The 13,672-nt window shown below is 41.0% G+C and overlaps 1 protein-coding gene across 3 annotated transcripts in view; it reads left to right on the forward strand.

Annotated features, from left to right (window-relative positions):
* The window catches only part of unkl (unk like zinc finger), a 125,423-nt gene that overhangs the window by 98,285 nt on the left and 13,466 nt on the right, over positions 1–13,672 (forward strand). For all 3 annotated transcript variants that reach the window (XM_043711632.1, XM_043711634.1, XM_043711635.1), the window contains 2 exons: positions 1,019–1,111; positions 7,589–7,807. In XM_043711632.1, the coding sequence (XP_043567567.1) occupies positions 1,019–1,111; positions 7,589–7,807 (312 nt within the window). The remainder of the gene's footprint in view (positions 1–1,018; positions 1,112–7,588; positions 7,808–13,672) is intronic.

Consider the following 13,672-nt stretch of genomic DNA (forward strand, 5'->3'; position numbering starts at 1 on the left):
AGGGCCAGCCAAACAGAGACGCACGAGAATTCCTAGAAGCATGGCATTCTAACCGTAACTCTACCAACAAACACATAGAGTTAGACTTCATTTGCCACTCACTGAGAAAAAGAACAGGAAATGACATCACGATAGGAAATGTCACCACAGGAAATGATATCACAAATCCAAGGAAACCTAAACATATAAATAGAAAGCAGGAAACACTAGCAGTGCATCATCCAGAGGCTCACTGAAGATGTCACCTAGTATGGTGACAAAACGTCTGAACATGAGCAAACCTACATCCAATAGTTCAATACTATTTATACCAAAATCGAAGCATCAGGGCAGCTTCTGGTTTTGTTTTTTGGAGATTCTCCTTTCTAAAGGAAATGTTTCATGTTTCCCTCCGTAATGCAGTATTAGTGGCTCTGAAGAAAAGTAGTGATTTTAAATTTATTGAAAGCAGTTGACAATTTGTGTCAGAAGTACAAAGTTCCATAAAATTCAGTGACAGTTTTTTCAATCACAGCCTTCATATGTACAAGAAACTTTGTAATGATTTGCAGTACAATATGGTAATTGTTGCGCTGCTAAAATGTGTTATACATTACCTGCTTTTCACAACTTTTAATCATTCGTATACTAAAAGAGGTGAACAGTTTTTTTTGAGGTTGCATCTAGTACTGAAAAATCTAAAACAAAAACAAGTTGCTGGAGAAATTCAACAGGTCTAGTAGTGTCTGAAAAAGAAAACAGAGTTAACATTTCAAGATTCGTGACTTTTCAGAACTGAAAGATCTACATTTGCTGAACTTTTTATATCTCACATTGTTATCGCAATGAGGCTGTGTAAATAGCTTCTGAGACTAAGACTTTTACTAATGTCAATAATTGCTTGTCATTTCTGATAATGGTATGACTAAGGTTGATAGCTCAACACATGAATTGCCCATGATAGAAACACAGAATATGTTCAACCCGTTGATGTGAATTTGCTTTGACTGAATAATGCAGTTTCCTTTTTCTATTCCAGGTTCTGCTTTAGATCTTCATTTTAGTGACGTGAATGTTGCATCTCTTGATAAGGAATTAGAGGATCAAGATACTGGTGACATAGGATTAAAAGGTAATCAAGAACACAGCTGAATTCAGCAGATGAGCAAAAAAACACCTAATTTCAGCACTAAATAGATTACTAATACACTGCCTATGTGTTTTATTTTTGTTTCACGTCAAACTTGGGTTTGACAAGTGAAACTGGTCTATTACTTCCACTGGAGGAGAAAGTGAGGTCTGCAGATGCTGGAGATCAGAGCTGAAAATGTGTTGCTGGAGAAGCGCAGCAGGTCAGGCAGCATCCAGGGAACAGGAGAATCGACGTTTCGGGCATAAGCCCTTCTTCAGGAATGAGGGCTTATGCCCTCCTGAAGAAGGGCTTATGCCCGAAACGTCGATTCTCCTGTTCCCTGGATGCTGCCTGACCTGCTGCGCTTCTCCAGCAACACATTTTCAGCTATTACTTCCACTGTAAATGGATGAGGGTGCATATGTGAGAATGAAGCATGTTTTTGTGGAGCCTGACTGGACTTTCTGATGTGAACTGTGATGGACCAAAATGACCATCCTGACCTCCTGAGTTGATTAGGCTAATTAAAATTCAGCTCCCATATTCTTCCAAATAAAGAGACAGCAAAAATCATTTTGGTTCGGGGCTTTTCAGGGGCTTTTCAAAGGGGAATGTGATGCACCAAGCTGAATGCCATGAGTTCCTGAATTAATTAGACCAGTGAAAATTTCTTCCAATAAAAAAAATTGTTGCATACATTTCTTAATATTGATTACCTATTACTGGGCTGCAGTTGGAACATGCTGAGCAGGAATGGTTTAATGGAGCACAGATTGAACAATTTCAAACTTATTGAAGTGTGGAAATCTAGGATTGAAGTGTGGAAATCTAGGAAAGGAGTGTATCAGTTTCTTCTCCCAACTAAGTGCTCTTTCAGTCATCATCGGAAGAAAGTGGAGCATATTTGAAGTTTCCGTGCACATGACCATGGAGAAAGATTAGGAAAATGGAGGAATACTTGTGACAGTAACCTTGGACTGTACAGTACTTCTACCACTGCAGTAACCTCATCTTCCTGTTATACATGTAAATAGTTTAGCATTTTTTAACTGACCTGTTCTTCATTGTAGCCACGAAAGTAACGTTCAGTACCACTGGATATTGATCCCAAAAATTGGTGATTCCACTAAGCGATCCCTGACACCCATCTGATCAGTGGTGCTAATTACCCTCATTCAGTGTGGAAATCAATACCACCAATAGACTAACTAATTGCCTAAATTCATCTGTGAGTGCACTGTGTATCACAGCTAGTTATTTGACTGACTATACAGGAGATTATATCTTACGCACCTTTTATCTCATCACATATCCAGTTCTTACAGCAGGCCTACTAGTTAATAAACAGCAGGATCTCTGACTATTTACCTGTCGTCTTCACTAAAGAGATAGAGATTAATCCTGGTACCACATCCTTCATCTATTTGGTAAATTCTGGGAGACTTCAACTTTTTCTTGTTGCTACCCTATTTTGCCTCGGACTTGTTGTGTGCCCAGAGTGAAACTTTGGTGAGCTGGTGGGTGTGGCAGTGGAATAGCCCTTTGTTGGCTAAGTGGTGGCAGTAGCAAAATAAAGCAAAGCAAAAAGGTTGGTCGCCTTCAATATTCATTATTAATGTTCCCACAGACATTAAGCATGTGAAAATCTGTTTTGATATTTAAGCTGTCGTAAAGATGTCCAACACGGAAACAGACCCTTTGGTCCAACTGGTCTATGCTGACCAGATATCCTAACCTTATCTGGTCCCAACTTCCAGCATTTGGCCCATATCCCTCTAAACCCTTCCTATTCATGTGCCCATCCAGGTGCCTTTTCAATGTTGTAATTGTATCAGCCTCCACCACTTCCTCTGGCAACTCATTCCATACACTCACCACCCTCTGTGTGAAAAAACTACCTCATAGGTCCCTTTTAAATCTCTCTCTCTCTCTCTCTCTCTTCCCCCCCCCCCCCCCCCCCCCTCAATCTATGCCCTCTAGTTCTGGACTCCCATCCCCCAAAGAAAAGACATTGTCTATTTACCCTATACATGCCCCTCGTGATTTTATAAAGCTCTGTTTTTCATGAGAATGTTGTTTTGTACACTGCGACAAATGAAAGATAATTCTGCATTCCTTTAAACTGGCAAAATAATATCTAAATCAAATAATAATGTTAAGTCTCTGGGAAACAGGTTACTATATTTTAAGGCTGAATAAGAGATGCTGAAAACATGAAGCATCTCCAATGATTTGTAGTAGTCAGTTTAAATAGGCTCAGTATGTTACATTTTTAGGCAGAGCCCCCTATGACTGGGAATCTAAAACTACATTGATGATCTAAGTTTTGAAGTAGCCTAGCTTTGAAGCCGGATAAAATTATTGCGCGCACTCTAGACAAAGAGGCTGCCTGTGTGAAATGTCTTCATTGCCCTGCCTTTGAACAGAAACCAAGAGAAACAAAATCTGAAACATTTAAGGCAGACATTGAGGCTGCCTGTGTGAAGGTGGTTCGCTCCTCTCTGTCTTATACCTCTAGGGAAAAGAAAATTCAGATGCGCATACATCCGGTCTACCATTTCCCTGAGGTTCTCCACATTTCAGCTGCCATTGCGGATTGGAGCTCAAGCTCCAAAACCTTGTCCCAGACCCCATCAGTAATCACGTTCCACAGGATGGCTATCTAAAATAACAGAATTGAAATAAAAGATTAAATCCCAAGTAAAAAGCTTTTAAGAAAGGTGCAATATAAAACCAATAAATTTTGCATGTTTCAGGCACTCAAGTGCTCCACAGCATTTAGTTTTAAATTCATTTTTTGTGTGATGTGTGCTTTGCTGGCTGCCCAGCATTTGTTGCCTGTCACTAGTTGCTCTTGAGAAGGTGGTGATGAGCTGCAGCCTTGAGCTGTGGATTGACCCACAATGCCATTAGGGAGGAATTCCAGGGTTTTGACCCAGTGAAAGAACAGCCTTACATTTCCAAGATAGCTTCTAGGGGAACTTGAAGGTGGTGGTGTAGCCCTTGTCCTTCCAGATGAAATTTGTTGTAGGTTTAGAAGATGCAGTCTGAGAATCTTTGAATTTCTGCAGTGCATCTTATAGATAGTAAACATTGCTGCTACTGTGAGTAGTTGCTTGTGGATGTCATGCCAACCCAGGTGGCTGCTTTGTTCTGGATGGTATCAAGCTTCTTGAGTGTTGGAGCTGCATGTATCCAGGCAAGTTGGAAGTATTCCATCACACTCCTAACTTATGCCTTGCCAATGGTGGACAGGCTTTGTGGGGCCAGGAGGTGAGTTATTTGCTGCAGTATTCCAAGCCTCTGACCTGTTCTTACAACCACTCCATTTATGTGGTGGCCTAGTTCACTTTCTAATCAATGGGAACCCCCAACATGTTGCTGGTGGGGGAATTGAGTGATGGTCACACCATTGACTGTTAAGGAGCAGTGTTTAGATTGTCTCTTATTGATGATGGTCATAGCCTGGCATTTGCATGGCATGAATGTTACTTGCCACTTGTTAGCCTAAGTCTGGATACTGTCCAGATCTTTTTGCATTTGAACATGGACTGCTTCAGCATCTGAGGAGTTGAGAATGGTGCTAAAACGTGTAATCATTGGCGAGCATCCCCAATGGCGTGGCATCCCCATTCTGACCTTATGGAGGAGAGGTCATTGATGAAGCAGCATTGATGGTTGGGCTTAGAAGACTACCCTGAAGAACTACTTCAGAGATGTCCTGGAATTGAGATGAACAGCCACGACCATCTTCCGATGTGTCAGGTTTGACTCTAACTAGCAGAGAGTTTACCCTGATTCTGGTTTTGCTGGGACTCCTTGATGCCACACTCTACTGATTGTAGCCTTGATGTCAAGGGCTGTCACTCCCGCCTCCCCTCTGGAATTCAGCTGTTTTGTCTGTGTTTGAACCAAGGCAGTAATGAGGTCAGGAGCTGAATGGCCCTGGTAGAACTCAAACTGGGTGTCACTGAGCAGGAGCTGCTTGATAGTACTATTGATGACCCTTTCCAACACTGTACTGATGATCAAGAGTAGACTGAAGGGATAGTAATTGGCCAGGTTTTATTTGTGCTGTTTTTCATGTACAGGATATACCTGGGCAATTTTCCACATTGTTTGGTAGATGCAGTGTTGTAAGTATATTAAAACAGCTTTGCTTGAGCAGTAGCAAGTTCTGGAGCACAAGTCTTTAGTACTGTTGCCAGAATGTTGTCAGGGCCCATAGTCTTTGCAGTACCCAGAGCCTGTAACCATTTCTTAATATTATGTGGAGTGAATCAAATTGGCTGATGTCTGGCATCTGTAATGCTGAAGACCAATGGAGGAGATTGAAATGGATCATCCATTCAGCACTTCTATCTGAGGATTGCTGCGAATGTTTCAGCCTTATCCTTTGCACTGATATGCTGGGCTCTTCCATCATTATGGATGAGGATAATTGTGGAGTCGCCGCTGTCTCCAGTGAGTTGTTTAATTGTCCACCACCATTCTCGACTGGAATGCAGAGCTTAGATCCGATCTGTTGCTTGTGGGATTGCTTAGTTCTGTGCATCATTTGCTGCTTATGGTGTTTAGCATGCAAGTAGTCTGTTTAGTTTCACCAGGCTGACACCTCATTTTTTGGGCATGCCCTCCTGCACTCTCCATTTGAACCAGGGTTGATCTCTTGGTTGGGTGCTAATAGTTGAGGGGATATTCTAGGCCATGAGGATGCAGACTATGCTGAAGCATCATACTGTTGATGTCCCACAGTGTCTTGTGCTCATTGAGTTGCTGCATTTGTTCAAAGTTTGTCCCATTTAGCACAGTGATAATGCCACGCAACATGATCGAGGTTATTCTCAATATGAAGCTAGGACTTTGTCTCCACAAGGACTGTGTGTTGGTCAATCTTACCAATACTGTTATGGAAGATACATCTGCAGCAAGCAAATTGGTAATGATGAAGTCAAGTATGTTTCTCCCTCTAATTGGGTCCCTTAACACCTGTTGCAGACCCACTTTAGCAGCTTTGTCATTTAGGATCTAACCAGCTTGACCAGTAGTACTGCTGCTGAGCCACTCTTGGTAATGGACATTGAAATCCCCCACCCAGAGTGTATTTGGTGCCATTGCCAACCCCAGTGCTTCCTCCACATGTTGTTAAACATTGAGCATCAATTCATCAACCAAGGGAGGACGATACATGGTAATCAGTAGAAGGTTTCCTTGCTTGTGTTTAACCTGAAGCCATGGGTGGTCTTGTGGTCTAGAGTCAATATTAATTCCCAGGACAACTCCTTTCTGACTGTATGCCACTGTGCTGCCATTTCTGTCAGTGGGACAGGACCTATCCAGGAATGATGATGATTCAGTCTGGGGCATTGTATGATTCTGTGTGTATGACTGTCAGACTGTTGCTCAACTAGTCTGGGACAGCTATCCCAGTTTTGGCACTAGCCCCCCGGATGTTAGTATGCATTTTGCAAGGTTGATAGGGTTGTTTTTCGGTGCCTAGGTCAATGCCAGGTGATCTGACCAGTTTCGTTTCTTTAAGACTGTTATAATAATCGATACAAATGAGTGAATTGTTCAGCCATTGAGAATCAACCACATTGCTGTGGGTCTGGAGTCACATATAGGCCAGACCAGGTAAGGTTGGCAAACTTGCTTCCCTGGATGACCTTAGTAAACCAGATGGTTTTTTTCCGACAGTCAACAATAGTTTTATAGTCATCAATAGATTCTAATTCCAGATGTTTTTTATTGAATTCAAATTCCAGCATCTTCACCAGGTGGTGGGATTTGATCCCCTCCATAATATTAGCTGAGTTTCTAGTTTACAAATCTAACGGTAATATCACTAGGCCATCGCCTACCCTTAAAATAACAAGCTTTAAATAAAAATATAAATTCCAGAGAGCTTTTAAGAAAGGTGCTCTATCAATCCAAGAAAATTCACATGTTTAGGACATTCTCAAGTGTTCCCCAGGACTTGCTTTGGAAATGTGATCACTATATTGTGCAAATCTGTGCACAATATCCAAACAATGTGTCCCTCAGTGTCAGTGGAGCAGCCTGTCATTACTGCAGTAGCAAGTTGGCTGTGAGTATATGGTGACCTCTCTGGTATGGATCCCAAAACTATAAATCCTTAAGCAAGTTATGAAGTCAAAATTGCTTTTTCTCTGACACACTTAGTGTATCCTTTCAGCAGTCTTTTCCTTTTTCTGAATCCCATTGGTATACGTCCTCCTCGTAGCTGTCTTGGCTACAGATTTGTTTCCAAATCTGCCCTGTTCTCGCATTTATAGGTTAGATTGAGAACAGCAAAACAGTATTGGATGGAGGAAGCAGTGATACAAATTTGAAGTCTTCAACTGAATACTGAGTTGTTCGTGCCCCAAAATTAAATGAAGATAAACCTTTGCAATGCATCATGCCTTCTCGTGTAAGAATGTATTTTTTTTAAGTAATTTATTTTTATTTTCACAGGTCAGCGGTTATTGGGCAGTTCAGCACCTGTAAATATTCCAGGATCACTTGCTCGCTCTTCATCCTTGCATTCTTCTTCTTCCTTATCTGCTTCTCCACTTGGTTCCCTTTCTCAGTCTTTTCTTTCGACGAGCATGGCTCCACAACAACAGTCCCAGCAATCATCAAAGTCTGAGCATGCTCTTCTGGGTACATCAGCCTCCTCTCATAGTTCCTTAGGTAAGTCTTGGAAGATTTTCCCAGATATGTTGCACATTTTGATTTAAGTAGCTTTTAATATAATTTTTTAGAAAATCTGCAATTGAACTGAGGACATTTTGAAGTAATATTTCTATAATTTGTCTTTCAAGGACTTTTAAATAGTCTTTGTGACATACTGAATAGTTTATAATGATGAAACAGCAGGAACTAACCTCAAATCAACATTGTCCTTGCACAAAGTTTGTGCAAAGATTTGTAGCTCGGGTGCTCGTTGTTGTGGTTCTGATCGCCGAGCTGGAAGTTTTTATTGCAAACGTTTCGTCCCCTGGCGAGGCGACATTATCAGTGCTTGGGAGCCTCCTGCGAAGCGCTTCTTTGATGTTTCCTCCGGTGTTTATAGTGGTCTGTCCCTGCCGCTTCCGGTTGTCAGTTGCAGCTGTCCGCTGTAGTGGTTGGTATATTGGGTCCAGGTCGATGTGTTTGTTGATGGAGTTTGTGGATGAATGCCATGCCTCTAGGAATTCCCTGGCTGTTCTCTGTCTGATGTCGCCTAGCCAGGGGACGAAACGTTTGCAACAAAAACTTCCAGCTCGGCGAACAGAACCACAACATTGTCCTTGCAAATTGGGCTTGTGCCTGGAAAGAATGCCTTAAACATCATGGTGGCACATGGGGTTAATGGAGACACAAGGTTGGCTGCTTGTCGTGGCAGCACAAATTAATTGAGATAATGAATTTTCCTGAGAACTGTAGAAAAGACTTGCTGACTTGTGTATCATTTTAAATATATGAAAGGTTTTCACTGGTGTTTCTCATTATATATCTGGAAGAGTAGAAGGCATAAGAATATACACGTAGGGGCAGGGATAGGCCATTTGACCCTTTCAGCTTGCTTTGCCATTCAATAAGATCAAAGCTGATCTGATTTTGTGATCTTAACTCCATTTTCCTGCCTGTCCACATAACTCTTGACTGATTTGTCAGTCGAAAGCTAACTAATTCAACCTTGAATGTATTCAAAACTGTTGCTCATTAGGGAAGAGAATTACAAAGATTAACAGCCTCCAAAAGAAGAAATTCCTCCTCATCTCTAGTTTAAATGAGGGTTCCTTATTCTTATACTCCTATATTTTGGACTACCCCACAAGAAGCAACCTATCAAGCACCCTCAGAATCTTCTGTTTCAGTAAGATCGCCTTTCATTCTTCTCAATTCCAAAGATATTTTCAACCTACTCAAACGCTTATTGCAACCCCTGATGCGTTTTCTCTAAACTACTTCCAATTTTATTACATCCCTCCTTAAGGAGATCAAAACTATACACCATATTCAAGGTGTGGCCTCAGCAATAGCTTGTACGCTTGACACAAGACTTCTGATTTTATACACCTCCCCTTTCAATAAATGCTTATTAAATTTGCATGCTAATATTGCATTCCTGTATACGGATATCTATTTATCTTTGTACTGCAGTATTCTCTCTCCAATCCTATTCCACTTTTGTATTATTTTTACCAAAGTGGTTAAGTTCCCAGGCCATATACTCTCACATCCGCCATATCTTTTCCAACACATTTAACCTATGTATATCCCTTTGCAGACTCTTTCCTGTTCATAACTTGCTTTCCTACCTGTCATCGTGTCATAAACAAATTTGCCTATAATACAGTTCATTCTTGGGGACCTAGTACTGAGCATGGAGAACGCTATTGCAAACCTTTTTCCAATTCAAAAAATATCTACAAGAAGTACCCTATCATGTATACAAAATTAACTACATGTTGCTACTGTCCCTTTTATTTCACTAGTTCTAACATTGTTCAGAATTATGGCAGTTTAACAGATGTGCTTTGGAAGGCCATGTCCACATATCATCACCCAATGCACTCATTAACTCCCTCTGCACACTCATTAATGACCTACAATTAGTTAGTTGAGTACAATTTGCCCAAAACAAATAAGATGCTGGCTTTCCATAATTAACCCACACTGGTCCAAGCAGCTATTCATTTTGTACTAAATTATTGTTTCCAGAAGCTTCCCCACCATAGAGGTTAAAATGACTAGGCTTTGTGAGGTGGCATCATCTTTACATCAGGGGTTATAATCACAATTCTCTGGGATTCTGGCACTACCCTAAGTCGAAGGAAGATTGGAAAATAATGGCCAGTGCATTTACAATTTCCATTTTCACTTGTCTCCATATCCTGGAGTGGATCTCCTCCAGTCCTTGCACCTTACCAACTTCTAAGTACAGACACCCTATCCAATGCTGCCTCCTTATCAATTTTTAAGTATTCAGGTACCTGAACAACCATCTCTCTTTTTCTTGACCTGACCAGCTCAATACCTTTCTTGGCCAAAGCAGATGCAACGTATTCATTTAATATCTGAGTCATGCTCCCAACTCAATGTGTATATCTCCTAGATCTCTAATGATTCCCACCACTGCTTTTGATGCACACTTTTACTATTGATGTGCTTATACAATACTTTTGGATTCCCTTTTTATATTAACTCGCCAGTCTCTTATCTGATGTGCTTTTCTAATTCTCCTCTAAACTTTCTATATTCACCCTGGTTCTTGGTTGTCTCATCTGCTTGACATCAATCATGTCTATACCTTTTTCTTCACTTGAATCACTAACTCTTCTGACACCAGTGGAATTCTTGATTTGTTTGCCCTGTCTTTTCTCCTCCAAGGAGAAATGCCAGAACCATATATCCATTGTTCATTTACAGTTTTATTTACAAACCTTTGATTCTAACTTATCTCAGATTCATGCAACTGAAATTGGCTTTCCTATTAATTACACTCGATTATTTCTTTTTATAGCCAACCTAAACCTTATTAAACAATAATCACTGTCCCCTAACTATTCTCCTTGCTGTTCTTCATTCAGCCTGCCTCATTCCCAAGAGATGACTTATTGCTAGACCACTATCATTAGACTGGAAATGTTCTGCTATAGAAGATTGTCCTGAGCACTTCGCTGTCCTTTTACACTACTATTACCCAAATCTCCGCACAGATAATTTATGTCCTCCATTGTAATTATTGAATAATTCTTGTACCTCTTTATAAATTCCTTTTACTTTTGTTTCTCTGTCTTTTCCACTAGCTGGTGGCCTCTTGACTGCACCAGACAACATAATAGTACCTTATATGGTTCCTTAGCTTTAGCCAAATAGACTCAAAATAGGTCCCACATATATTGTGAATATCTGTACTCCTGGTACTGATCCCTGCGGTACTCCAGAAATCACAGCCTGCCATTCACAAAAAGACCTGGTTATTCCTATTCTTTGTTTCCTGTCTGCCACCTTGTTTTCTGTCCATCTCCATGTGCTACCCCCAGTACCATGTGTTTTAAGTTTGCACATTAACCTCTTATGTGGCACTTTGTCAAAAGCTCTCCTAAAGCCCAAATAAATCGTATCCACTGACTCCTCCTCCTCCTCCCTGTTTCTTCCCCAACTCTTAGTTACATTCTTGAAGAATTCCAGTAGATATGTCAATTATGATTTCCCTTTCATAAACCCAAGCTGACTCTATCTGATCCTGCCTGTTTTCCAAATCCTCAGCTATTAATTTTTTATCATTGACTTTTGCATTTCCCCAACATTAGCATCAGGCTGACTGGTCTATAATTTCCAGTCTTTTTCTCTGCTTCCTTTCTTAAATAGAGGGGTGCCGTTACTGGCCAAGACTTTGCATGCGCAGCAGCCAAATTGTATTATGGATAATCACACCCTCCTTATCTGCCTGATGATTACCAATTCCCTTCTCTTGTCATGCATTGTTAAGCTATGGACTGACCACACCAGTAAGGTTGCTATCTGTGCAACATAACTTCATGCATGTGCTGTAGCTGCTGTCCCTTGGTGCACATACATATACAAGGAGGGAGTAGGTCATTTTGCTCCTCAAGCGTACTGTGCAATTTAGTAAGATCATGGCTGACATATGATTGTCTAGAACATGGGAAGTAATCTGCAGTTCCCACATTGCAGAGGATGTGCACCTGAGAATTAGAGTAGTCCTACCATTTTTCTCTCTGAGATAATAAGTGTTCTTCCTATTACTAAATCATGCTACTTGGACTCAGCAGTTACTCCTCTTCTGTTGTCAGCATTCCTGTTTGGTCTAGTGTCAGAGTTTTAATTTTCATTTTCCTTCACAGTTGCTGCCTGACTTCCTGATATGTCCAGGATTTTCTGTTTTTATTCCAAATTTCTAGTATTTTACGTCTTGACAATACAAATGCAACTTAACTCTGACAGTATGGTGTTGCAAGAACTACCAAGAAAAAATAGTGTGCTAAAGAGAAATAAACTGGGGAGAGACCCAACAGGGCATCTCACAAGACAGTTGTCATATCTCATGAGTACAGAGATCTATATTCTCTCTCTCTCTGCTTCTTATTCCTGGAGCTGAAATTTAATAACATCTCGGTATGTTTTAAAAGAGCTGAAATAAATACATCTATAACTTATTCCTTATCTGTTGGAGAGCATATTTTGAATTTTCAATTTTCTCAAAATACAAAGCCTTAACTCTCTTCACTTTGTTATATTAATAACTTTGCTTAAAACAAAAATCTAAGCCTTGGCTATACCTCTGGCAGGAACAGAAGATGCTTTTTAAACTCTTTATTTTGGAAGTGTGCAAGCAAACTAATTATTGAGATGACGAGCTCAAAATGTTAAATGAAGATTGTTCATGAAAACCATAGACGTCTTGAGACTGCTGCATGTACTAACTTTTACACATTGATATTTTAATCCTTGCAAATCAATTTTTTGCTCTGTCTACAAATCTGTTGCCTCCTTGTTGTTCTATGTGTGCCTCTGGTTACCAATCCTTCTGCCACCAAAAATAGTTTCTGCTTATTTACCTAATCAATGCCCTTGTGATCTTGAATATCTCATTGAAAATTACCCTTAACTAATTCTTCGGATTTTTCTCTAAGTTCCACATCCCTGGTACTATTATAAATGTGGCTAAAGCAATTTATAGTCTTAAAAAATGAGAACTTGCACAGGTACAGAATATTTTGGCTAAATTTTAGATATATCATCATTATAGTGAATGAAAGAACTCTTCGATATATTACTGTGTGAACATGAGAAATCCCAATGAAATCTTGGAATTTGAGCACCAGTGGGACCAAACATCAGCAAAAATCAGCATCTTCTGTGAGGGATTGAAAGACCTGCCATTCTTTATTTGTGTTCATCAAAATCCAGCACCTGCCTAACCTAATAGCACTTTGCTACAGCAGTTGAAGAAGATGGCTCACCATGAACTTTCTTCAGGAATGAGGAAGGTGTGCCAAGCAGGCTAAGATAAAAGGTAGGGAGGATGGACTTGGGGGAGGGGCGTTGGGAATGCAATAGGTGGAAGGAGGTTAAGGTGAGGGTGATAGGCCGGAGAGGGGATGGGGGCGGAGAGGTCGGGAAGAAGACTGAAGGTCAAGAAGGTGGTGCGGAGTCCGAGGGTTGGGACTGAGATAAGGTGGGAAGAGGGGAAATGAGGAAGCTGGAGAAATCTGCCTTCATCCCTTCTGGTTGGAGGGTTCCTAGGCAGAAGATGAGGCGCTCTTCCTCCAGGCGTCGTGTTGCCATGGTTGACGCCTGGAGGAAGAGCGCCTCATCTTCTGCCTAGGAACCCTCCAACCACAAGGGATGAATGCAGATTTCTCCAGCTTCCTCATTTCCCCTCCTCCCACCTTATCTCAGTCCCAACCCTCGGACTTCGCACCACCTTCTTGACCTTCAGTCTTCTTCCCGACCTCTCCGCCCCCATCCCCTCTCCGGCCTATCACCCTCACCTTAACCTCCTTCCACCTATTGCATTCCCAACGCCCCTCCCCCAAGTCC

Source organism: Chiloscyllium plagiosum, chromosome 21, assembly GCF_004010195.1.
Source record: "Chiloscyllium plagiosum isolate BGI_BamShark_2017 chromosome 21, ASM401019v2, whole genome shotgun sequence".
Classification (NCBI taxonomy): domain Eukaryota; kingdom Metazoa; phylum Chordata; class Chondrichthyes; order Orectolobiformes; family Hemiscylliidae; genus Chiloscyllium; species Chiloscyllium plagiosum.